Source organism: Acomys russatus, chromosome 27 (assembly GCF_903995435.1).
Source record: "Acomys russatus chromosome 27, mAcoRus1.1, whole genome shotgun sequence".
NCBI classification, from domain to species: domain Eukaryota; kingdom Metazoa; phylum Chordata; class Mammalia; order Rodentia; family Muridae; genus Acomys; species Acomys russatus.
This window is the reverse complement of record NC_067163.1, coordinates 23,411,221-23,437,399: the sequence shown is the minus strand read 5'-3', so window position 1 is coordinate 23,437,399 and position 26,179 is coordinate 23,411,221. Positions and strand designations below refer to the sequence as shown.

Genomic DNA, 26,179 nt, shown 5'->3' with positions numbered 1-26,179 from the left:
TGCAATACATGCGTACATACATACATACCTACATACATACAGGAAAATACTCTTATACATTAAACAAAAATTAAAAAAAAAACTTTATTATATTGTTTTAAAACCAATTGCCCAGTTTAGTTTGAGCTTCTACTTGTACCAGAAAAGTGCTTTAAAAACAAAGATGTAATATATGAAGGAATAAATAGGGTTCATTCTCTGCCTGGTGGTTACCATGGAAACATGGTTATATAAATTTATTTACATACACAGTATTCGCAATGATTATTGATCTTAAAGGGAAGAGGTACTTTCTACTAATTAGGAAAAGCCTCATCACTTCATTCCAGTAAATGTGTACGTTCAATTTCAGTTTTTTTTCTGCTTAGGAAGAAAAAAGGCAAGAGAGCTAGAAATGCTAGTAGGCAACTTAATACTTTTGGTGTTATTGCTAAACAATAGAACCTCCTGCTACAAAGGTAAGCCCCAATAGCTCTTAATGACTAGTCAGGGAAAGCTGATTGCATACTGATGAAGAATATTATGGACTATATGTATATCAAAATGGTTGCTATTGTTAAAATAACATCTTTTACATATGCTGTTTATTTGGAATGGACATCTGAAATGCATTCCTTTGTCAGGGGCAATTACAGTGCACTCTGATAATTGTAGTCTCCATATTGTACATTAGTGCTTAAAATGCACTAATTTACCTGGCATGTGTTTGACTTCAGAAGCATTTTCCAGTTGACCCACAGTGAGGTTAGCGTCCACATGGCGTACAGTGCGGAAAGGACACCACTCTTCCCTGTATTAGTTACCTTTCTCATCATGAAGACCAGATGCCTGGCTGAGGTGACGTAAGGGGGAAGTTTATTTTGGATCGTGGGTCACAGGATACTGTCTCTCAGGCTAGTGAGGAAGAGCTTCACATGGATTTGTCCCTCACACTGGGAACTTGCTGCTGGCCATATCATGGTAGCAGACTGGAAGCAGAGGCAGGCTGTAACTCTCAGAGGTCTGCTGCCAGTGATCCATTTCCACCAGCCCTGCCTCCATCTCCTTGGGTTCCGCAGCCTCTCAAAAGAGTATCTCCAGCTGAGGACCAGTTTTCCAAAGGCATGAGCCTGTGAGCACTGTATTTCCATTCAGATCCTAACACTGCTTGGGTCACAATCACGTGTGACCCTCTGCAATCACGCGTGCTTGCACATATTGCAGAGGAGTAGCCTTTGTCTCGCATCCTGCTTGTACATTCTGCTTAAGAGAACTTAAATCATGTTCAGAATTCTGGACAAAAGAGAGCTCCAGAGACATGTTTGTGCATTTCCAGTTTGCATAATAGAGGGCACAGTGGATGGGGGTTATAATGACAGATGAATTTTAGTCGATCATAATCATCCCGAGTGCATCACGCACAAGTCATTTTCTGTGATGCTGTGTGATCTATGCCACCATGCCCATTTCAAGCATTGGGATGGATGGGAAGCATGAGATGGGTGGGCGGAGGATGAAATGAGCACAGAGTATTTCTACAGACAGTCAGGGTGGCCAGAACCTTCTCTGCTACAGGACAACTTCCTAATGTATCGAGACCGTAATGTGTGGGGAGGCTCAAGTGAAAATTCTGCCAGCACTCAGAAAAAGTGTTAGTACTGTAACAGCGCCGCTCAGCTTGCACTGTTTTCACTGGTGTCTCAAGTGATCAGTAGCTAAGGGAGCTTTGTACTGTGCTGTGAGCAAAAGCGCAGTGAGAGGCGGCCATGCCGCGGAATCCGTGGGTGTTCCCACCACCCTCAGGACACATTGCCCCTTACCACTCATGTTCTAGACTTGAGCTGTAGTTGTGATCATTTTAAAACTGTTCATCAGAGTTGTAATAGCAAAGATGAAATAGTTCAGACACATATCCAAACTTACCCACTGGGAAATAATATCTGAATTATGTGAGGATTTTTCTCTATTTAAAACAATAGACTATTTTCATGACATATGCATCAATTCAGTGTTCAGATCAAAAAGGTGGAGCATAAAAACCTGGGAGGTTTAAAAGCTAATATTTGTTTTTAAATCCGAAGAATTGCTTGGTAGGCTTTTGCGTTATCTGGCCTTGTTTGTTTGAGAAAATGTTTTTAGGCACTTTGTTTCCCTTTTTCAGAATTCTCAGCGTCTTCCTGATAAATACCGAGGTCACAGGCTTTTTGGCACTGGCAAGGAGCAAGCAGAGAGTTGGTGGAAGAGCCTTTTTCATCATCTCCTAGCTGAAGGGTTCTTAGTAGAAGTGCCCACGCAAAACAAATTCGTAAAGACTTGCTCCCTCACAAAACAGGTAAACAGTCCAGAGACGTCCCTGTTTGACTCAGTTCTTCCCACTGTGTGTTAAGAGTCTTCTTACTTTTGATAGGGTAGAAAATGGCTTCGCGAAGCAGAGTTGCAGTCTTCTCCCAGCCTTATCCTTCAAGTTAATGAAGAGATGTGTCCGAGGAGCGGTCTTCTGCCAAGGTTCTTTTCTTACCCCCCTCCCCCGTTAACTTTTAGTTTTGTTTAAGGGATTCAAATTCTAGCAGTTTATAGGCATTGTACAGGGAAAACCACTTGTCTCACTTTATGCCACTGGGAAGGGTAAATTATAGAACACTTTCCTGGTTGATGTCAAGTGTCTGACTACAGTACATACCAAGCTGCTTTCCAAGATAAGGTTAAAGAAGTGTTCCTTACAGAAGAAAACAGGCTTGCGGAAGTCCTCCATTTTGTACTTAAAAAAATTTTTTTTAAATTCTTTTTAGTTTTTTAAGATGGAGTTTCTCTGCATAGCCCTGTCCATCCTGAAACTCGTTCTGCTGACCAAGCTGCCCTCAAACTCACAGAAATCCTCCCACCTCTGCTGGGAATAAAGGCATAGGCCACCATCACCTGGCTTATATTTACTTTTGATATTTGTACCATGCAACACAAGATGGTGCAAAGATGAAAAGGACTTGCGATTATATTCTTAAGATTTCTGTGCTTTTGTATATTCTGCTATTATATTGAAATGAATATATGAATGTATATGATTACAGTCACACCCTAGCCACATAGAATAAAAGGAGAAAGGCAAGCTTTTTGTCTATTGCTTAGGCAGTATGAGGGCAAGGCTAAACAATTAGTGACCCATACCTCCCTTCTGTAGGCATAGGAGGTAATACGCTTGCTGCCTTTTAAAAGTATCGGTGCAAATGTTATTCTGAATCTTTTCTTTTTTTTTTCCCCATTCTTTGAAACCTCTTTCTTTTGGGGGAACTCTGTGTTTTGTTTGTTTGTTTTTTGTTTTCTTAATATCAATTCTTAAAGGGTAATATAATCTATGTTTCTCTGAGAGTAATTCATTACTCATAAATCATATGATTCCATTGTAACTTAGGAGGTATTTTAATTTTACTCTTTTTTAGTTCTAATCCCGTATGGTCAGAAACGAAGCAACATTCCTTTAGTCAAAAACCAATTGGATTAACTTCAGAGCAGGTTTGTTTTCAAGGGTGGGTCTTATCTCGTTTTTCATGGAGGCAACTCCTGGTTTAAAGCCTCAGATTTGCATTTCTGCAAGTCCTAAGAATGGGACATATGAAAATCATAAACTACAAAGAGAAATTGTGTGACTAGAATAAAAATATGATATCTATGATTTCTTAAGCGATAAATAGAAGTATTTCACAGAGTAATTTATCTTTCCTTTTAAGCTTATTTTATAAATCATTTCTCCTCAAGCTTTTAATGTATTATGATACTTATAGCTAATAAGTAAGTGTAATTCCTAAATATTCTCATTAAAACCACACACATGTACACATACACACCCATCCCATCTGCAAATGGATATCTATCTATCTGTTGTTGTTTTGTTAGTGTCTTAGTAACTCCTACAGAGTCTCTATGCACAGCCTATCTTTAGTTAATTAGAACACAGAGATGGGCAAATGGTGAGTTAAATCTTCGAGTATACCATTTCTCCTTGTCAAGAGTGTCGATATGGAGTTGAATCACCTTTGTACCTTAGGCTCTGTGTCTTAGGACATACTTCGTATTATTTACTCTTTAAACTGTCTTTAAAACTTTAGTCTTAAATGGTAGTGGCTCAGTAGCTTGTTTACTTGAAGAGTTGTTTGCTTAGGGGGAAATTGTTAGTATGAGGTTTTTAAGTCTTATTTTCTTTATATTTAACTGTCTTTGTAATTTCTTCTTTTTTTTTTTTTATGGACTTTATTTGTGGAAAATAGTCTAATTTGGAGAGAATGTATTCTTACAAAGGGCCTGAGAAAATTTCTTCTGGGAGTGACAGTCCTAAAAAAAGGTACAGAGTTCAAATTTTAATTTTATTATATTTGCTTACATTATAGATACTGTTATTTTTCTTTCTTCCATGAAGAAAAAGGACTATCAGATGTTGGGCTGCATCACTGCAAAACAAAAAAATATTTCAAAACACATCCTCTGTAGTTGTTGAATGACTGAAGCAGACACGTGGGAAGTTGGGCACCTCTGTTTCCAGAACTTTGTATTAAAATGCTACGCACTCAGTGCACCTGTTTCCTAAAATCGCCGCAATTACTCTCATTCTGAAGGCCAATGTACCAAGGCCAGGCCATTAACCAAAATGCTCGTGACTGTGTAACTAACGGCATTGCTGGCTCACATCTGTATCTGTCTACCTCTAGCATTTAACCACTGTTCTGTATTTGGGAATACATATTCCCAACCCATTTTCAAATATAGGTATTATGGCAATAAGACTGGAAATATAAAAATTGTTAAAGAGTAAAGCTAAAAGACCCGTTGTAGTTTTAATGTTGTGTTTTCTTGTGCCGGAGCTGGAGCCCAGGACCTGTACGTGCCGGATGTGCACTCCACCACTGAGCTACAAGCTCAACTGCTCATAATTTAATCTTACTATGCGACTTGCTGACATAATAGAAGTATGCAGAGTGTATAGAATCTAATATCCTGTGTTAGGGTGGTATAATGGCAGTGTCATGCCTTACATTATGCACAAAGATGAAATGGGCTGTGCCTATATTCATATCAGCTTAAAGGAGATGATCTCCAAGATGCACAAACTTTCTGTGCTTTGCTCATGTAGATAACACTACTTTGGATCTTACAGAACACTTACCACAATATTAATTTCCTTATCTTAATTTCGTTTTGTTTGGTCGTGGGAGATGCGATTACTAATGCTTTATTTAAGTACAAACTTTAAGGAGTATATATGACAGCGTCCATACAGTATCATGAAGCATTTCTACATGTACTGGTAACTGTGTTTTTACTGGCTGCTTTGTAACACAGGCATCCTTTTAGGCCCCAGGATCCAAGGGGAATATTGACAACATTGACACCACATTCCCTCAATGGGACATACAGGGAAAGGTCTATATAGAGCTATAAAATGGGGCTGTGATTTAGAGCAGAGGACCAGGGGTCAGTTTCCAGCACCCAGATGGTGGCTCACACTATATATAACTCCTGTTCCAAGCGATCTGATGCCCTCACCTGATGTCTGTGGGTACTATACACACGTGGTGAGCATACATACACCCAGACAAAAACATTCCTACACATTATTAGTAAAAAAACATAAAACGTTTTAAAATGACCATTTAGACTCTAACATTTTATAAAGGATAGAGGCTGAGACTGAGGAAAACTGGGAGCAGAAGAAGCGGTCTTTGCTAGGAAAGAATACACCATTAGGTTGTGTTTGTCTGTCTGTCTGTCTGTCTGTCTCCAGTTTTCCTAGCATTCTTTGCTCCCCCCCCCCCACTGTATGTTTTGACTTCTTTATTTTAAAAAAATCAGGTAACTGTAGCTGTGAGTTTAATTCTGCCATTGTATTTACTTGATCCATGTGTCTATTTTTGTGTCAGAGTCATGATTGTTTGCTTGCTTGTATTTTACCTGTGTAGTATAATTTGAGATCAGCTGTTGTAGTGTCTCCAGTCTGCCTTCTGCTCAGGATGGCTTTTGCTGGTTGGAGTCATTTTGCTTCTCTTTGAATTTTAGGATTTTTTTTTCTCTTTCTATGAAGAACTTCTTTTAAGCTTTGATGGTGGATTGTGTTGAGTTTTAGATCTGTTTCTGTAACTTAGTTATTGTCACTATATTCTGCCAATCTGTGTGTATTGGAGATTGTTCCATCTTATAATGTCTTCGATGTTTTCTTCAAAGTTTAAAGTTGCAGAAGGCTTTCACTTCCTTGGTAGGTTTAATCCTAGGTTTTGGAAGCTACTAGCCCCCATTCTTTTTTATTTTAGGTTTTTCGAGACAGGGCCTCTCTGTGTAACAGCCTTGGCTGTCCTAAACTTGCTTTTTAGACCAGGCTGGCCTTGAACTCACAGAGATTGCCTGCCTCTGCCTCCCTGAGTGCTGGGATTAAAGGAATGTGACACCATGCCTGTCTCTAACCCTGACCCTTAATCAAGTTCTTTATTTAAGGTGTAGAGAAGCTAATGACTTGAGTGTGTTCATTTTGCAATCTACTTAGTAGCTGAAAATATGTTTCTCAGATCTGAGAGCTTCCTGGTAGAGTCATTAGGGTCTTTAAAAATTAGGATCATATCTGCAAGTAGGAGTGGTTTTACGTTTTTCTGTTCTACTTGTGTCCTTTTTTTCTTTCTTTTTGCTGCTCTAGCTTAGCCTTTTAATACACTATTGAATGAGAATGGAAAAACTAGGGACCTTTGTCTCATTCCTGATTTTAGAGGACATCTTTTAATGTTCCCCTCATTTTTTATAATACTGGCTGTAGATTTACTGTATGTAGCTCCATTATGCTAAGGTTTGTTCCTTCTCTTTGTAGTTTCTTAAGGGCTTTTCAAATGAGGGCTATTGAGCTTTGTCAAAGTTGTTTTTTGTTTGTTTGTTTGTTTGTTTGTTTTTTTCTGTTAACAATGAGATGATCATGTGAACTAGAGAGTGTCCTTGAGTATTTTTATGTGTGCTTTACATTTATTGTGTTGAACCGTCATTGTTCCCCTAGAATGCAAGCCACACTATGACCTTGTGTGTTCTTGAATTTTGTTTGCAGGTTTATTTTTGCATTTATGTTTATCATAGATGTTGTTCTATAGTCTCTCTGTGTCTGTCTGGCTCTGGCTCTGTATCTTTCTCTGTGTCTGTCTGTCTCTTTCTCTCTCTCTCTCTCTCTGTGCACATCCTTATCTTGTTTTGTCATGGTAATGCTATCTTCACTGTGTGTGTTAGGTGGTGTTCTTTCTCTTTATATTGTGTGGAGCAGTTTGAGGAGCATTGCTGTTTGCTTGTTTTAGATTTGGTGGAGTTCAGCAGTGAATCCACCTGCTCCTGAGCTTTTCTTTGGTAGAAAACTTTATTTGTTATTTTCCGTGCATCTGGGACAAAGCACCTGACAAAAGCAGCTTAGGGAAGGTAGAGTGCATGTCGGCTCTCATTTGGAGGGTGCATTACCATGTTAGTAGGCACTGGAGCAGCTCACTGCATCTGTAGCACATGGGCTGTTGTTTGGAGGGTGCATTACCATGGTAGCACTGGAGCAGCTCACTGCATCTGTAGCACGTGGGCTCTCATTTGGAGAATGCTTTAAGATGGTAGCACTGGAGCACCTCACTGCATCTGTAGTCAGCAGCAGAGGGAAATGAATATTCATACTCAGTTCCTGCCTCATCTGGGATCCCAGCTCAGGGAATTCCCACCCCCAGATTCCAGGGGAGTCTTCTCATTTTGTTTAGCTTGGGCTAATTAATATCTAACCAAGTACCCCATTGCTTATTGCCTGTGTAACTTCAGATCCCGCCAACCTGCCAATCAATACCACCACTGAGGCAGGCTCTTACTGCTTTCCTTGTCTTGCCTTTTACAGCACAATTTTAAAATTTTTATTTATTTAATCACTTTACAGCCTGATCCCAGTGTCCCCCTTTCCTCCAGTCCCACCTTCACACCCCATTATCCCCCATTCTCCCCTCTCCATCTTCTCAGAGAAGGGGAGGCCCCTAAGGACTATTAACCCACCCTGGCACCTCAAGTCTCAGCAGGACTAAGTGCATCTTCTTCCACAGAGGCCAGACAAGGCAGCCCAGCTAGGGGAAAGGGATGCAAAGGCAGGCAACAGAGTCAGAGACAGCCCCTGCTCCCATTGTTAGGGAACCCACGTGTTGACCATGTTGCACATCTGCTACATTATGTGTAGGGGATCTAGGCCCAGCCTAGGTTTAATCTTTGTGAGCCCCATGGGCCTAGACTAGTTTACTCTGTAGGTCTTCTCCTGGTGTCCTTGACCCCTCTGGCTGCTTAATCCTTCTTCCTACTCTTTGACAAAACTTCCCCAAGCTCGGCCTATTGTTTGGCTGTGGGTCTCTGCATCTTACAGCACATTTTTATTGAACTTTTTCTGTGTCCAATTCTATGTTAGTGATATCACTTAGAATTTTCCAAGAGAATATGCTGGTACGATTTGGCTTAGTAAAAGACTCATGCAAATAGCCTGTCAGTAATGAAAACAAGGTAGATGCTAAATTGGGCTTATGAGATGAATGAGAGATGACCTAAGCCTGATTCCCAGCGCCAGTGGAGAGGTGGACGGAGGACATTGGCTCCCTCAATTTCTCCTGAGACCTACATGCATATACTGGGCCATGCATGCACACATATACAATAAATAGAAAATACAAGTTTCGATCACGACATTCATCATTTTCTTTATTAATTTGGTGTTTCTTTGAACTGCCTATGTTTTGTCAGGTGCGCATCAATTTAATATACATGTTAGAACTTGATAAATGTGGGAATGAATTCTTTATATTGTAATTACTGAATTCTTGGATTGAAATTTACAAATATTTCTGGGATGCTAAACACACCCACTGTCTTATTTTCAAGAAGTAGAAACTTATATCTGACATCTTTTATCACAGTCTATCTTACACAATTTCATTTTTGCAGCTTTTCCCATTTATAATTAACCTATCACGGAGAGACACTTCTTATGACATACCTAGTTTGCATCGCAGTACATTTCCTTTCTTGAAATTTGATATATTTGGTACAGTTGTTGAAGAATCCCAATTATGTCTTTTGTCGTATATTTGTTTGATTTTGAAAAAAAAAATCTGGATAACTGTAGTGATTCTCTGCTAATGCTGCCTAGTAACCAGAATCGGTGATTTCTCAGGAAGAACAGACTGGTTCCATTGGTTAGCAAAATGTTTTCTTTCCTATAGATAAGCAATATTTTGTATCCATCACGTGGCCGAGAAGGAAGATTGGTAGATGCCCTCCTTCAGCCACTGTGAAAGAACTAAATGGTACTTTTAACTGTAGCATTTTAATAAATTATCGGATCCAAACTGTTTAATATCTCGGCTATTGCAGTTGAAGGACAAATTTTCTCACGGGTATTGTGAAGAATGCACTCTAGTTTTGGAAAGAATCTTATTTACAGTATGAAATGAAAGTTAATGAGGAAAGAAGAAAAGTGTATTTATTTTCTTTTAAAAACTTTAGTGTCTTGATGCAGTTACCAGGGACATCTTACAGCTCCCCAGAACCGGTCATTTCATCCCAAGAGGTGGACACTCGGGTAAGGCGTGTGTGCATGCGTGTGAGTGTGTGGGTGTGGGTAGGGGGGGATGGTTAGCTTATAAATAGGCAGCTAATACTCTGATAGACATCAACGCAGCTCATCTTAAGGGAAAAGGGTAGTGTTTGGAGTTCTAAAAGTAAAGGCGTCTTCTTTGTAAGTGTTTTTAAAAGCACTACTTTTGTTTTGTTCTGTTTGTTTGTTTGTTTGTTTTTTGCTAGACTGTGTTATATGCCAAGTTGGTGGAAGCTAGGCAGAAACATGCTAATAAAATGGATGTGCCGCCCGCTATTCTAGCAACAAACAAGATTCTGCTGGATATGGCCAAAATGAGGTAAACTGTTGAGGTTTCAATTCTCTTTGATATACTAGATTTCTAAAAACATATTGTGCGACATGGCTTCAGCCTATGATGCAACTGTCACATTCGTTGTCCATGCTGCAGTGCTCTCTCAGATACCCCGCCTCCCTGTGAGCGAGCCATATTTATAAAACCACATCCATCAGCCTCTCACCCTCTGTGACTGACGTCATCTGAACACCTCTTTTTCTCATATTTCTAAGTTTTTAGTTATATTATGATTCTCCTAATGACATACTTGCTTTCACTCCTCTTATTTAAATACCTCCAACTCTTCATTACACACTCTGTGTCTCTCAGGCCGAGCTTTTCTCCCTGTTGTTATTTCAGACCTTAGCTGGCCACTCCCTCACATCTGATAACTTAATAACAAATTAATTACATGGTCTTGACTTCTTTGGCTTGGAATGCGAGCCCTTGTATTTGTTAACTTAAACCAACGTTTTCACTTCAGGACAGAGTGTGGAGTGATTTCTGTGACCTGAGTTGCTTACCACTGCTGGGCACTGTCCCCTCATTTTCATGTATGTCGTTTCTGCCTTGACTTTCTTGATTCTTCACAGTTCTTCTTAAGTCTGGCTTAATTACAGTTTCCTCCGTCATGGTCCCTATTGTCTTAATCAGACAAATAATCCTCTCTCTTGAACTTATCAGGGCTTTCAGGTGAACGCCAAAGTTGCTTGTGTGGTGGATGCTTTTCTATATAATTAGCTGTAAACAAATACCACGTTAGGACTTAAGCTCTGTGAGTGACACTACATCTTTAGCCCTTCGTTACGACGTTAACACCAGAAGAACAAGGCGTTCAGTACACTTAGGATGGACTTCCAATGTTTTGCCTTTTGGTTCCTTTAAAACTTTTTTTTCTGACACTAAATTTCACTTAATAGGGATTGCTTTAATGCAGGATGTTCTAAGAATAACGTATAGTAGCTTTCATGCTGCTATTACTATTTTGCTAAATAAATATTCTAAGGTGGCACTTCACTATTCAGAGAATATACTTGATATGAAGTAATCACTAATTAGATTGGTGGATTTCAGAAAGAAGACATTATATTGTCTTGGATATTGGACATAATGGGGAAAAATTGAGCCTTAGATTCCATGAGGGTAGCATGTAGGTTTAAAAGTGTACCATAGAAGCCGTATCATAAGGGCATTTAACATGTAGCTGTTCTAACTAGCAGCATGGACTTAAAGCAGATCTGAAGTTCAAGAAACAAAGACTTAAATAAACCCATCACGTTAAAGGCCTAGTGAGCCAGTTGACGTTACCAGGGATGAAATATGAATGAGACTTTCTTCTGAGTGTCTTAGTGTTTCTTACCATCCCATTAGAGCCTCATAGCTTTCCATACCTGTGAATAATATGGGTAACTAAGTGGAGCACTGGTATTAGTGTGTTCTTTTCTGATAACGATCTCTTCACCAGTTAGTACGAGCACTGAATTTTGTGGTGATGGAAGTGGTGCCTTTATTTGTTAACTGTTTACATAGCAAATCTATCAGTGGACAAAGGTAGAGAAAGCAATTATGAGGTGTGGCTGTTTGTATCAAAAGCACTGGTTTTGATTGTAGAAAAACATACAAGTATTGAGTGAAATGCGAGTCTGAGCATCAGCTGTAGTCTTGGAGTGATGCTGACTCGGTGGCTTCATCATAATTCTTTCTCTCTTGTCTGTAAACAACAGGCCAACTACTGTTGAAAATGTGAAACAGATTGATGGTGTCTCTGAAGGCAAAGCTACTCTGTTGGGCCCTCTGTTGGAAATCATCAAAGATTTCTGTCAAGTGAATAGTGTTCAGGTAAAATATGGTGGTTTACAGAAGCTCATAGAGAATAACACATTTGACCATTTCCGAGGCAACACGTTCTCCCTTGATTTGCATTTCCACCTGGACACTTAGAAAATGAGCTCAGATGCTTTTACAGCAAATGGTTGTGACATGTTAGCTACAAACTTCTCAACATTAATTGAGACAAGATCGCCCTTTGTAGCCCACGTGTCCCTGGAATTGACCATAGAGCCCATTTGAGACTGAACTTGGATTCCTGTGCCAGTTTTCCAGTGGTCACCATGCCTGGCGGCTACCTGTCTCTCTTGGTGATGATAAAGTAGCCATCTATATACATGTCTAGGTAATTAGAAAGTTTTATTTTAAGTTTGGATAAGTATTGTATTTTGGCTGACAAGTTCTCCAATATGGTAGTTTAAAATTGGAGCTATGTATATATGTAGCTGTTAGTTGGAAAGGAACCTAGCCACTTTGGTTTTTATACGTTTTGGCATGTGCCCTCATCAGTGGCCCTTCCTGTAATGAGATCCTTCGATATTAGATAGCGTTCATTTTTTTCTCTTCAGTCTTTGTAGTGTGTTCCTCATGTCATTCGTTAATTTCTTAATTCACCATAAGTGACTGTTTCCACAAGGATTGTTTGTTTGTTTTTCTTCAAACTCCTGTGTGAACCACACTGTGAGATGAGATCGTCAGAGTCTGTGACGACTCAGAGTCAGGGACCAAGACTTCAGCTCTGTGGTTTACATTGTGAATGTGACAGTTTCTTTTCTTTCCCTGGGTGTCCATTTGCTTATATGAACCACAGAAACGACGACTTCTGCCCCCGAATCAGGGAAATGGTGAGGAGTGGTAGAGAAATTACACACCCATGCCAGGGTATGGGCTTGTTTCTCCCTGGTACACATGGGCAGGCCCTCTGGGTCATCTTCAGAAGACTGTCCCCGGCTCCACATAGGAATGTCTGATTTTTGTGTATACTGTTTCCTCTTTTGAAACAGAATACCTTTGGCAACTTTAAAATTTCTCTTCCATAGCCTTCTATAAGAAATTGTATGAAATTCATTGTATTTCATAATAGATATGAACAATGAACAACCTCCCCACATGTTCTGGAGAGAGAAAAACGACTGCTGACTTCTGCACTTTGCCTGCATTATTGAAAACATTTATTAAATAAATAAAAAGCCACTATATTCAGTAATATTTTAATATATTTGCTTCAAATATATTTAAATTTTTATTGAACTCCCTAAATGACAGGATATAGAAACAAAGTGTCCTCAAAGCAAAGCCCATAAATACTTCCTCACATATCTTTGCATAATAGATCACGATAAATTACCTTGTCAAGAGGAAACCAGTTTTGTCCATCAAGAGACTAGGCTCACTGCACTGTTAAGCTATCTGTTTTCTTGTTTTGTTATAACTAGAGTATGCTGTTTTAATTTGACTTTTATATGTGACTTTAAAAAAACAGTTTTATTTTAAAGCTTAAGATAATTCCAGTATTTTTAATGAATTTTATATTTTTAATTTTTCTCTGTTCTTTCTTTTGGATATTTCATAAGGAACTATATCTAAAATGGTTTTTAAATCTATCTTTTAAATACTGTATGTACTGTGTGTGTGTGTGTGTGTGTGTGTGTGTGTGTGTGTGTGTGTGTTTGTGTGTATGTGTGTAGGATCCACCTGATGTGCAGGTGCTGGACATAAAACTCAAGTCTCTAGGAGAGCAACACATGCCCTTACCCACTGAGTCGTCTATCCAGCTCGATATCTAAGGTTTACATGATGCTTACAGGCCAGAGTTGTAGTCGGGACGTGTGTTTTACAGTGAATTATTATATAACGTATTTTAATATAAATGCATTTATGTATACACATACACATAAACATATAGAGTTATGTATATCTCACATACACAGATATGGTGAGGTTGTGTTTCTTTAGGATCTGTGTGTCCATTCTATAATTATAGTATGTAAACTTGCATATTGATTCTGTTCAGTCTTTGGCTCCAGGGGATTAGGGGATTATTTCAGAGACATCAATAAGGATGTTATATGCTTCCTTTTGAATTCTTTCTTATGAGCCAAAGAGAAGGTGAGAAAGTCTGTTGCGTGCTCTTTAGCTTATTTAACTTTTTAAGTCAACATGTAAAAATCAACTTCTTTTTTTTTTTCCCCCACAAAAACTCTTTGTTGTTTAGAGACTTTGTGTTATGTTTTCCTGTTAGGCCTCATAGTCATATGTTGATTATTACGTTGATGGTCTTATATTATGTCTATCATATCATCATCATCATCATCATCTGCGCTACATTTAAAATTCTGCAGACAGACATCTTTTCAAGTACAAAACCTCAAGAGGAACAGAAGGAAAGTCAGGAAATGGGAGATAAAGAATGTTCACTCTCACAGTCTGTGGCTGTCACATATTCTTTATTCCAGGAAAAGAAAATGTCCTTGGTAAGCACTGCCTTGGGGTTTGTCACTTCTTGTCATACAGTAAGTGTCATCTTTAATTTTCACACACAGTGGCATTCTCTTCCTCTGGTAAGCCTGTGTCTGTCAGGTGACAACTGCAAGTCTAGTGTGACCACAGTAATCTTGACAGAGACTGTATCACAGAGAGAACACAGCTGTAGCTCAGGGAAAATGTAGCTGAAGCATTTTAAACCCAGTTAAAAACTAGTGGTGTGCATATTATTAAGAAACACAGAGACAAAATGTGATCAAATACTGCCAAATGTAGATATGCCATTCTTCTCACTGTTTACTATGAAATCTCAGAACTTGTGTGACTTTTAGCCTCCCACGCCTTCAGTGCAGCACACTTGCCTTCCATGTGGGAGCCCCTAGGCTTTATCTCAAGCACTGCTGGGGAAAATAAATTCACTAAGTTAAGAAGAAACAAGGCACAAAACTGAGAAACCATGCTATTACACATGGATGATGTATACACTGCTTCTGGAAGTTATTCAAAGATCTAAAAATAACTCTCTAAAAATTCACTTTTCACTCTATCTTCCAGCACTCCCTGCTCTGTTTTCCCCCACAAAGCTATGTTGGACACTCTTTTAAAAATCTTATCACTGAGCCAGAGCGGTGGCACATGCCTTTGATCCCAGCACTCAGAGAGGCAGAGGCAGGTGGATCACTGTGAGTTGGAGGCCAGCCTGGTCTACAAAGAGAGTCTAGGACAGTCAAGGCTACACAGAGAAACACTGTCTTAAAGTCTGGGAAAACAAAACAAAATCTCACTGTTGTGAACAGTGGCCATGGGTAATAGTTCTTCATTGTTCTAACATAAGTCTTTAATGCTGTTGAGTTTTGATTCTACGAGATGGAGAGCACATCACTGGAATAGCGTACCACAAGACTCCCGCTCTGCATCCCTGGCTGGTTTGGAACAGCTCGTGTGGGTCAGGACCTGCTTTCCCCCACCACCATGTATCATGGCACTTTATTTAGCTTACAGTTGGATGGAAATAAAACATACAGTTCTTAACTTTAAATGTTGAGATAGTCAAGTTCCCTACTTAAAACTAGAAAAAACATTAGCAAAGAAACTACATGATTTCATTAGCTATTTTAAGAATAAAATACATGGTAAGTAGGGATTTAAGTTGAATCTTGTGTAAGCCGTCAGTACCATGTACTTGTTGAACATACCTCATATGTATGTTCTGATCATGTGTACACAGTAACTGAATATGGTTACCAAGAAAGTTTGGAATGGGCTCCAAATGTTTGAATAAGGTATATTCTAGTTGAAATAATAATACATAAAGTATATTACATTTTCTGATCAGTGGTATGATGAATGAAATATCTTCATTTATGTCTTATGGTATTAGGTAGTAGTGTTTGATTTTGCAAGATGATCGTTGATCATCTATACCTCCCTGGAGCCCTAAGAGGGCCTTGGTAGTTAACCACAAAATTAAACACATCTGAGGACTAATTAGTGACAAGCAATAATACAATTAGTTGGAGGTAATTTGATGCCTAGTATCAAATAACCCTGATATTATACACACATAGTTCATACTTTTTAATGGAAAAGAGTAGAAATTTAATGAAAGCAATTTAATACCTACTTATGAAGGATGAAAATATTGCTGTAGATGGTCTGCTCTGTGAGTGAATCAACATTCACACATACAGTCTAAATTCAGACTTTCTAAGTATATTGAAAGAAATATCATGAATGTTAGTATCATTGAGTGTCTAGTTTTTGTTTAAAGAAATGTTTTTACATAATATATGCTGTAAATGGATTTGGAGCCACATCTATTTTAAAAGCTTTATTAAAAATATTTTCCAAAATTGATCATCATTATTTTAAGTTCAGTATATGATAAAGGTGAGCAAGCATCCTTGTTAAGTTGTAGTTCCCATTTTATGAGTGGAGCCTGTTTAAAATACTTATGGAAGTCTTCCCAGGGCTCTTCTAAAGAGAGCATTCAGGGGTTGCCTTCCTGGAAATTCATGTAGCCAAAGCACCAGGTCCAATTTTAAGAGCATTACAATACAGCTTTCTATATTTCCAAAAGATTGTATGACATCTCAGACTTACCATAAAGTGGCCAATGGCTGACCCCAATAGCATCTTAGAGTGAAAACAGAGTGAAGGGTTAGGGATTGAATTTTTGGCTAAAGTTGGGTGCTTTTGTTTTTAATCAACATACAGAGTGGTCTGTGGAGGCCTATATAGTGTTTGAAGAAATATTTAAAATGAACATTTTACTCAAGGTGGAATTGTTGCTTATTTCTCAGTGACTATTTACTGCCTGAAGATGTGTCTTCTTTCTGTGAGGTGCAGGAGGATGCTTTAAGCTCACTGGTTCCTTTGCTGGTCTTTCTGCAGCACAGCATAGCTGAGAATAGGCTTCTGCCTCTCACAGCAGTTGGCATGCACTTAGCGCAGGCGGTGAAAGCTGGCTACCCCCTGGATATGGAGCGAGCTGGCCTGACCCCAGAGGTTCAGAAGATCATTACTGATGTTATCCGAAACCCTCCCATCAACTCAGGTAATGCACACTGCCCTTCTCTGCAGCCTAATGACCTGAGTCAACTCATGAAGTAAACAAGCGATTCGCTCAGAGCTCCAGATTAACAACACTGACCCTTATGCTGTGGTGAAATTTCACTTTGACAACTTTTTTTCTTCTTTTAGGAAAAACAATTATTTCTGCCTCAGCAGAAGGTACACTGAAAAATTCTTTCTTTTCGGATTATAATTTTTCCACTCATCCCCAAATCAGGTATCCCCAGCAGCCAATGGACTCCTTATTGTCCCCTAAGTGCCTTGGAGTCCCTGCCACTGTTCTCTCTCTAACCAGCAGTCAGTGGTGACAGTCACTGACATGTCAAGCTCTGTAGCCCCAGTAGAAGAGTTCCTTCTTAATAAACGGCTCAGCACTTAAGAATACTGGCTGTTCTTCCAGAAGACCAGGGTTTCATTTCTGACGCCCACATGGATGGTGGTCCACAATCTACTGATACCCGCTTCTGACCTCTGTGGGGATCAGGCACACACATGGTACATAGACATACACGCAGGTGAAACACCATTAAAAAAAAAGGTGTTTGTTCTTGTTCCACTGAGGGAGCTCAACTGTGCTCAGTCCTATGCTTGGCTTACAGAAATATTTGATAAATGATGCATTTTTGTTTTATAGCAGTAAGGTTAAGGCGCATTAGAGGATTATCCTCTTAAATACACAAGTATAGGGTCAATGTATTATAACAGTTAATATGATTTTAAAAAATTCATCTTAAAAGCAAACAAACAAGTTGGGCATGGTGGTACATGTCTGTAATCCCAGCACTCAGGAGGCAGGAATAAGCAGATGTCTGTGAGTTCGAGGCCAGCCTGGTCTACAAAGTGGGTCCAGGACAGCCAAGGCTACACAGAGAAACCCTGTCTTGAAAAACCAAATCCAAACAAATAAACAAAAAAAAAAAAACAAAAAAACCTTTTTTGAAAAGCTGAGTGAATTCTTATTTTTCATTACTTGAAAGTCTTTTCTCCTGTGGAAACAACTAGAGTTGTCACTCACCCAAGAATTTGTAAAATGATAAAACAATAAAATTACTTAGAAACAATCTTTCTCAAATACAGTCTGGTTATAATTTGATTTTCTGTACATATCTGTGTATAGAGAAAGCATGTTTGACATGCTAATATGAGATTTAGAGTGATACTTGCACATTTATAATTGTAACTTGGTCAGTATGGATCTGTTATGGTTAAATTTTTATAATATAATATTAACTCAAAAATAGAGTAACCACGACTTGAAATCTTGTCCTTGTGTGTCCTTTTCACACTCATCTAGACTCCACTCTGTGACTTTGTGTTTTTATAATTCTGTGATTTTCATTAGTTTTCTGTGTTTATATAATTTTAAACTTCTTTCATTACATTGGGTGTTTTAACTATGCTTGGTAAGTAAGATAGCTAATGAGGTACCTAGATAATACTCGGAATAATTTCTCCCATTCTTTATGTGCATGGAACTGGAAAATTAAGGGTGGTTTCCAAGGGACCTTCGACAAAGGAGTAACACGATCTCTCAGAGCAGTGAAGGAGGTCAGCCAGTGCTGCCACTGAACTTTCCAGGGCGTCTTTTAGGACTGACTTACCCAGGAGGGTGGGATGAACTAAGTTCATTTAAAGCCACAAGTGGCCTACTTGTAGAACTATAGTGCAGACGACTGTAAGGTAGTGCACAAGTGGTGAAAATGCCAGTGACATCTACGTTCATGCAAACCCTATACATAGCATCACTGTCAGTAGTTAACCCAGAGGGAAATGTTTGTGTGCGAAAGTTTTTGTAATATATTTTAATTTTGGAAGTAAAATTATTCCAAATGGAGTAAAATTCTTTTAAAATAACCTTAGTGTAACGTTGTCATAGTTCAGTATTTTAACTATTTTATTAAAAAAAATAGTTTAAATACAACACTTACATCATAAAATTAAGAATGTGTATTATCATTTAATTTTACTAACTCACAGAAGAAAATTAATATAATATATTATAGTTATATTAATTGATTGAGATATGGAAAATTCCAGTGATTTTTGTAAACAGTACTACCTAATAGAAATATAATGTTGATCACATGGATGCCTTATTTTTCTTTTTTCTTTTTAAAGATTTCTTTATTTATTATGTATATAGTGTTCTGTCTGCATGTAAAGACTGCATGCCAGAAGAGGATACCAGATTTCATTATAGATGGTTGCTGGGAATTGAACTCATGACCTTTGGAAGAACAGCCAGTAATCTTAACCTCTGAGCCATCTCTCCAGCCCTAATTTTCTAATATCTATATTAAAAACTATAGCTATAATTAATTTTCATAACAGTTTAATCTGTACTATATACTAAAATATTTTGATATTCAATCTAAAGTTAACAAGCATATCTACATTTTTTTCTGTACTAAGCTTTTAGTTAGCCATTTTATGTTTATAACATGTCTCCTGATGCTGACGTTTAATTAGAAATACTTTAGCCAGTATGCTGGTGCATGCTTCTAACCCCAGAGCTTGGGAAATGGGGCCAAAAGCATTAGTAGTTCAAGGTCTTTATTATCTACACAGTGATTTTCATGGACATATTGGGCTACATGAGACACTGTCAAAAAAAATCAATGACCAACATTAAAAAATAGTGATCTGTATTTAGCTTTCATAAGCTTTGAAATTGAGCAAAGTGGACTGGTATAATATCATTTTTTTAATTTAAAAATTAATTTGAATTACTTAATTTCAGATGTTCAGTAGCATGTGGTTGGCTAATGGCTATAGTAGTAGATACAGCACAATTTAGAGATAACTTGCCAGTACACATCAAACTACAGTGTATCCAACCTATGAACCAGAAACCCCATTTCCAGCAATCCAGAGGTATGAATGTAATATAATGCTCATCAGAACACTATTCTAAAGAACCATGGAGGACAGCAGATGCTCAAAGTCGAGCCTGTATCCACAGCGCAGAGTGCACCTCAGGGCCACTAAGAGGTGTGGGATTTCTATGATAACTAGAATAGTGCATTGACCCAGAAAAACTGTAATGGGGTTGATGTGATAATCTCATTGATGATTTTAGTACTTGTTTAGTACATAGTCCTTTCTAAGACTATGCTTAGCACCAGTCTTACATTTTAAACCTGGAACATATGTAGGTAGCCAACTGTACTACTTTTTGTTAGCTGTATATAACTTTTATTTGTGCCTATTTATTTATTTATTTGCCATTTTGGATGAGTCCTGAAGTAGCAAGCCATAGTTTTTGGAAGAAAAAAGAATATAAACCTGAAAATATCAACAATTTAAATTCATGTTGTCAAGATGCCATTAAAAAATTACTTGGCTTCTGATCACTGAGTTGAGTTGCATGTCAGGAGTGCTTGCTGTCTTCAATAAACTAAGTCAAGATAAATAAGTGGGTTGTAAGTTGCTTAGTTTTATTGTGTTTGACACTGAAGATGAATGTGACGTGGAAAGAATATAGTTCAACAAAGAGGAGCGCTTTACCTGTAGGAGATGCTCCACAGCCTGTGTCCTGCTGGTGGTAGCACGGGCCTGTAATCCTAGCACTTGGGAGGCAGAGACAGCTGGATCTCTGTAAGTCTGAGGCCAGCCTGGGCTACAGAGCAAGTTTCAGGACAGCCAGGGCTACACAGAGGAACCCTTTCTTGAGACCACCCACCCCCCCAAACCTAAAAGTTTTGTTTTTAAAAGAACACATTTATTTGTTTATGTGTGTGTGTCTGTGTGTGAAATGCGTGCACACACATATACAGGAGTGCACACCTCTACCGAGACCAGAAGAGGGCATCAAACTCCCTGGAGCTAAAATGACAGGTGGTTGTGAACTACTTGATATGGAAGCTGGAAACTAAACTTGGATCCTCTGTAAGAGCAGTGTGTGTTCTTTACTGCTGAGCTGTCTCTCCAGCCCCAAGAGTAAATTATTTTAAGAACAATTTATTTATAACCAATATTTGGCAGTTGGAGCACAGTTTCCTTTAAAAAAGCATCTGTGCCCATTTGGTGTTACTTTCACGGATCCCGACAGAACCCAGCTTACAGAATGAGTTGCGCAGCATCCTTACTCTCGGCGGTCCTGGAGCGAAGGGCTTGGGTGGCGTCAGGGGGAGGCATGGTTTTACCGCATTTACCTGAAGGATGTTACCATTTGAAAGGCACTTTTCTTCTGTCCTATGGAGTAGTTTATCATTTTCACACCATACTTTCCTAAAATACTTGGCTTAACCTTTGTTGTTTTGGTTTTCTTCTACAGATTTGTATAAAGTTAAACTCATTAGAATGTTAGTTCCTGAAAACATTGACACATACCTTATCCATATGGTAACTGAAATCCTCGAGAGTGGATCGGACAGCAAAAGGCAGCCTTCCTGTGATCCCAACAGAAAGAGGTGTTTCTTCAGCTCTGAAGAGAGCCCTGGGAGCTCTAAGAAAAGCAAGGAGGCAGTCACCGAGACCAAGGTAGTGATTACATCAGCGTTTACAGAGCTCACTTGGTTACTTTGCGTGCCCAGTGGGTACATTTTGGTCTGTTGTAATGTATAAATCTATGTGCACTGTTCCCTTTGCTTTTCAAATGCGATGTGAGAGAGCTGGTTCTTGGTTTTTAGAGACAGGGGTTTCTCTGTGTATCCATGGCTGCCTTTGTAGACCAGGTTGGCCTTGAACGCACAGTGATCTACCTGCCTGTATCTCCTTGAATGCTGGGATTAAAGGCATGGGCTACCACGCCTGCCTGTTTTTTGTTTTGTTGGTTTTTTGTGTTTTGTTTTGTGAGAAAAGCTATGGATTTTTTTAAGACAATAAAAGAATAATAATTTATTATATAGAAAACCAGCTTAAATTTTACCTCTCTTGGCTTTCTGGTCTGAAAAAAGTCCACCTTATTTCAGAGATGTAGCTGATGGAGTCTGTGTCCTGGCACTGCATATGTCCAATGGAGTGAAGGCTAATTCAGTTGTAATTGCCTCGTATGTTGATCCTTCTGTCATTCTCATGCTCTGACACAAGGATTATACTCTATATGCTGATAGCTACGGTAGTGAGCATAACATGGGGATGCTTGCACAATTAGAAAAAGTAAGCATTCAGTGTTATTTTAGATGGTATTAAAAGTGCTTGAAGTCACTCTTTGTATCCTGCGACATCGCAGTGAGAGAAGAATCGTTCCTGACATCACTATAAACTTGCAGTTTTGACGCTTAATATCTCCAGGGCCAATAGTAATTTCTGAGCTTTTAATAACTCACAGAAATTGCATTATTTCTCCTATGGAAAGCTGGGTGCGCTGCCTTGTAGTTGCTAACACTCACACTGGGGCCGAGGCTCCACACTCCCGTGCTGCAGGGATTCCTACAGGGTTCCCAGCACTGACAGCTCACTCTTCTTGGTTTAAAATACAGGGAACTTATCTTTTTTATTTTTTTTAATTGAACTGGTCTTTTAAAATTCTTGACTTTAGTTAGCTTTGTGTGTTATTCTATGTTATCTTGTTTTCGATAACCTAGTGACTTAATTACTTGGGAATGTTGACATTTTTCATAGTGTGTTAGTTGTAAAAGTGATATTAGCAAGTGCATATTTTAGGTAGAATTAATGAAATTTAGCTCCTGTAGAAAGCCTACCTTTCTATTTTTGGAACTGATACTGAGCACTTAGGGCTTTCTTACTTGTTTTTCCTACTTATAAATACAGAAAAGGTATACTCTACTGTTAATGCCAGTCTGCTGTCTGAGGTGTGAGCTTGTCCCTATTCTGTTGTTTATTTTCATGTGAAATTTGGTTTGCTGCCCTTGCAAAACAAGTCATAGCTCAGGGTGGCCATATTAATTTCCTATAACTATGAAATTTTTGGTGTAGTGTGTAAAATATGGGAATTGTCTTATAAGCCGTACTCCCTCATTTTTTGTTGGGTTTTCTCTTCTGATTGTCTCTATTACACTTGTCCTGCTTCACTTTTTTTTTCTTTTTTGTTTCCGTTTATCGAAAATGGATTTTCCAGGCGTGGTGGTGCACACCTTTGATCTCAGCACTTGGAGCCATTTGGTTTCTTGATTAAACCTAGAGCCTTTTGTATGCCAGACGCATCCTCTGTCCCATTTCTGGGCATTTTTCACCACCAAAGTTTTTCTTTGCTATTCCAGGTAGCGTTTGGTTACCTTGTAGTCAAGTTTTCTCCAGAGCGCATAGATCTGCTCTGTTGTGCTTCCCGCTTCCTTGGCTGGGAACGGACAGCAGGCGTAGAGGTGCTGGCCCAGCCAGGCCTGTCCCTTCGCTTTGGAAAAGTTCCAGCAGCCCTTCATTGGCACCGAATTTCTTTACTTGACATGCAACATGAAACAGCTTTCGTTTTCTTAAACGTAAAACGTCAGTATTTCAATGTTCAATAGGAAATTTCAATATATAATTCTTTTTCCTAAGTATCTTTTGTCCCACCCACCCTTACCTGTGAATAGTTTGAAACCTTTTAAGAGCAGAAAACACAATAAAATATAGCAAGTAATTGATAAAATATAGAAGGTTATCATTCCTGAAATGGTATAAATTATGTCATTACTATACCTTATACTAACAGGCACATTTAACTTAAAGAAAGCTACCTTATTATCAAAGCCTTCAAATGCTCCCAGTAAGTAAACCAACTTGGCTGAATTCCAAGGAGTATTCTTATTAGCACGATTTCTGCTCTTTTATTCTAAGACTAGTGACGTAGCTCCATACTCTCATTTGTACCACTGTAGGTTTTAGAATATTTACCTACTTCAACTGGTAATGTTTGTTTGCTTCTTTGCTTGTTTGTTTTTGTGCACAGATGGTGTAGCATAACATTCTTTTCATGGCACTAAATATTTTTTCTGGGCCTTGACGGGGTCCAAAGGATTTTCGTAGACGCGCCCCTGGGGCTGTATGCAAAGTGTTGTGCCTGCAGATATTTGTTCTTTTTCTTAGAGGAGGATCTATGGTCGTCAGGGAATTCACAAAGCAGTCTATGCAGCAAAGGTTTTTTTCTTTTTCATTTATTCAATTTTGTTGCTTCTTGGCCACTCTGCAAGGAATTGGAGGCCAGGACCTGGCTTCTTTTTTTATGTGCTCAGTAAACTCTTTTTCTGTGTACATGCTCGTGCGCCTTCCTTAGAGCATCGCTTCCATCATCTTTTAATGTTTTTTGTTTGTTTTCTGTGAAATCTCTTGGACTTGCTGCCTTGTGCATGCCAGAGGAGTGTTGTAACACTTCACTGTGTTCCCAGCCCTTTAAATTCACCACTTCAGTCAAGCCAGAATGAATGTGTTTACTAGTAGATTGAAAATGACGTCCAGGTTTTTACTTAGCAAAGGAGTGCCTGAACTTGAATGACTTGAAAGGTACAGTGAAGCCAGCAGGGTGTACACTGGGTAAAAGTCCATAGTGAAGCCAGCAGGGTGCACACTGGGTAAAAGTCCATAGTGAAGCCAGCAGGATGGTCCAGTGGGTAAAAGGTTTTGTCTGTGCAAGGCTGATGACTGAATTTGATTCCTGGAACTCATATTGAAATGGCAAATACAGTGGTGTGCATCTGTAATCCCAGACCTCATAGGGTGATAAGGAGGTGGGGACCGGAATTGCCTGGAAGTTTGAGGGAGCTAGCTTGGAGTACAGAGCATGGAAAACAATACAAGAACCTCTGCTTCAACATGATAGTGAGAAGAAAAAAGACCTTTGAAAGATGTCTTTGACCTCCACATGGATGTAGCACGTATACACACACACACACATACACACACCACATGTGCGCATGTGCATGCAGTCCAATAATAACAATAAAGCATCTTTAAAGTGGATGGTAATGTGATGATAAGTAAATGCTTAAGGAATCGATATAATTTTTATCCTTTATTTATTAGATTTTTTTTCACCCCAAAATGAATTCTATAGATGTTTGTATTTCATTGTGTTTGCTTGGGAAGAGTAGTTGGGGAGAATTCAGAGTACCTGTGTCGTTTTTACAGCTCTCATGCTAATTCTTTGTATTCTGTTTTCTATAGACACCATCTGACATGTCAAAGAGAAAATTACCCCAGTGGTTTGCCAAAGGAAGTGTGCCCTCAGCTGATATTGGCAGCTCATCAATGGCCAAGACAAAAAAGAAAGGTCTTTTTAGTTAAGATGACAGCTACAGAACAATGTGTGGGTCCTTCTGCCTTTATTCCCGTAAAGAGTGAAAAGAAATATTTCAGCTTTAAAATTACTTAAAGTCCAAAGTAAAACCCACTTAGACATTGAGCAGCCGGCATCTTTAATTGCCTGTCCACAGTTGAGATGAAGTGTCGGAACCGTTTAAGAGCCCGAGTGCCGCAAAGACTGTTGAGGTGGCCTCCTCTCAGGCTGCTCTCAGGACCCTTGACACCGCGCTGTCACAGTCGCTCTTCTTCTGGCGGTGGTGTATGTGGGAAATGTAGGCTGTGTCTCTGTGGCAGACATACCTGGTTACAAAGTGATAAATACGAAGCAGTCTTAAATTGCCGAAATGGTGTCCTGTGACTTTAAGGCAACAGACTCATTTTAAACATTGTCTTTACTTCCTTATGTCGGTGCTTGTGTGTGAACTGTCAGACAATATCAGTGCACTAGACCAGTGAGTGCCATGTTGGCTTCCATTTAAATGGGGAAAATGGTGAAAGGATTCCATTATAGAGAGAACTAAATGCTATGCATTTTTTTTTTACAGAGTCTCTATTATTTTTCAAGTAAAACAGTGTCCTCCATACTGAATATTAGATATACTTAATTTGCATTTATTTAGTTACTGAGTACCTTCAATATTTGAAGATGCCAGAATTTAATATCTTATGTGACACAAAGAACTTAAAAATCTAAAGCTCAGCTCTGTTCTTGGTAAGCTTTTGTTATATAACTTTAGGCAGTTCACCATGTAGCTTATAAGTACATTTCAAGTATTTGATTGGCATTTTTGTAAATAGAAATGGACTGTTATTAATACAAAGAAATATATACTTGAATTCAGAGCACTTTTTAAAAATAGCCATTACTAGATAATCAAAGCCTATTTTGGAACCTGCTAGACTTCCTTATATCCATTTTCTTACTTTGTTATATCCACAGTACATGAATGAATCTTATTGTAAAATGTTCACAGAACACTTAAAAACATACTCAGAGCATCTGGGGTTACCATCACAAGACCAACACAAGATTGAGCCCTTCTGCATTCCAGGATGGCTGGGAGCAAGCACTACATGAGTCTTTAACCCTAGCTGAAGAGCTATAGGCAATTAACGACCATACATGTAAGCAACTTTAACTAAGCTCAGTGGGTTGCAACACAAGACTTGGAAGCAGGAGGGGGTCAGGGCAACTGTGAAGAGGAGAA

The 26,179-nt window shown here is 38.8% G+C and overlaps 1 protein-coding gene across 1 annotated transcript in view; it reads left to right on the top strand.

Moving 5' to 3' along the window:
* Positions 1-25,132, top strand: part of Wrn (WRN RecQ like helicase) — a 112,434-nt gene extending 87,302 nt beyond the window's left edge. The window contains exons 24-34 of the mRNA XM_051169407.1: positions 2,141-2,311; positions 2,387-2,484; positions 3,414-3,486; positions 4,239-4,312; positions 9,499-9,574; positions 9,796-9,908; positions 11,630-11,744; positions 14,075-14,206; positions 16,611-16,773; positions 21,067-21,272; positions 24,834-25,132. Coding sequence (XP_051025364.1) covers positions 2,141-2,311; positions 2,387-2,484; positions 3,414-3,486; positions 4,239-4,312; positions 9,499-9,574; positions 9,796-9,908; positions 11,630-11,744; positions 14,075-14,206; positions 16,611-16,773; positions 21,067-21,272; positions 24,834-24,953 — 1,341 coding nt within the window. The 3' untranslated portion in view covers positions 24,954-25,132. The remainder of the gene's footprint in view (positions 1-2,140; positions 2,312-2,386; positions 2,485-3,413; positions 3,487-4,238; positions 4,313-9,498; positions 9,575-9,795; positions 9,909-11,629; positions 11,745-14,074; positions 14,207-16,610; positions 16,774-21,066; positions 21,273-24,833) is intronic.
* The last annotated feature ends 1,047 nt before the right edge of the window (positions 25,133-26,179 follow it).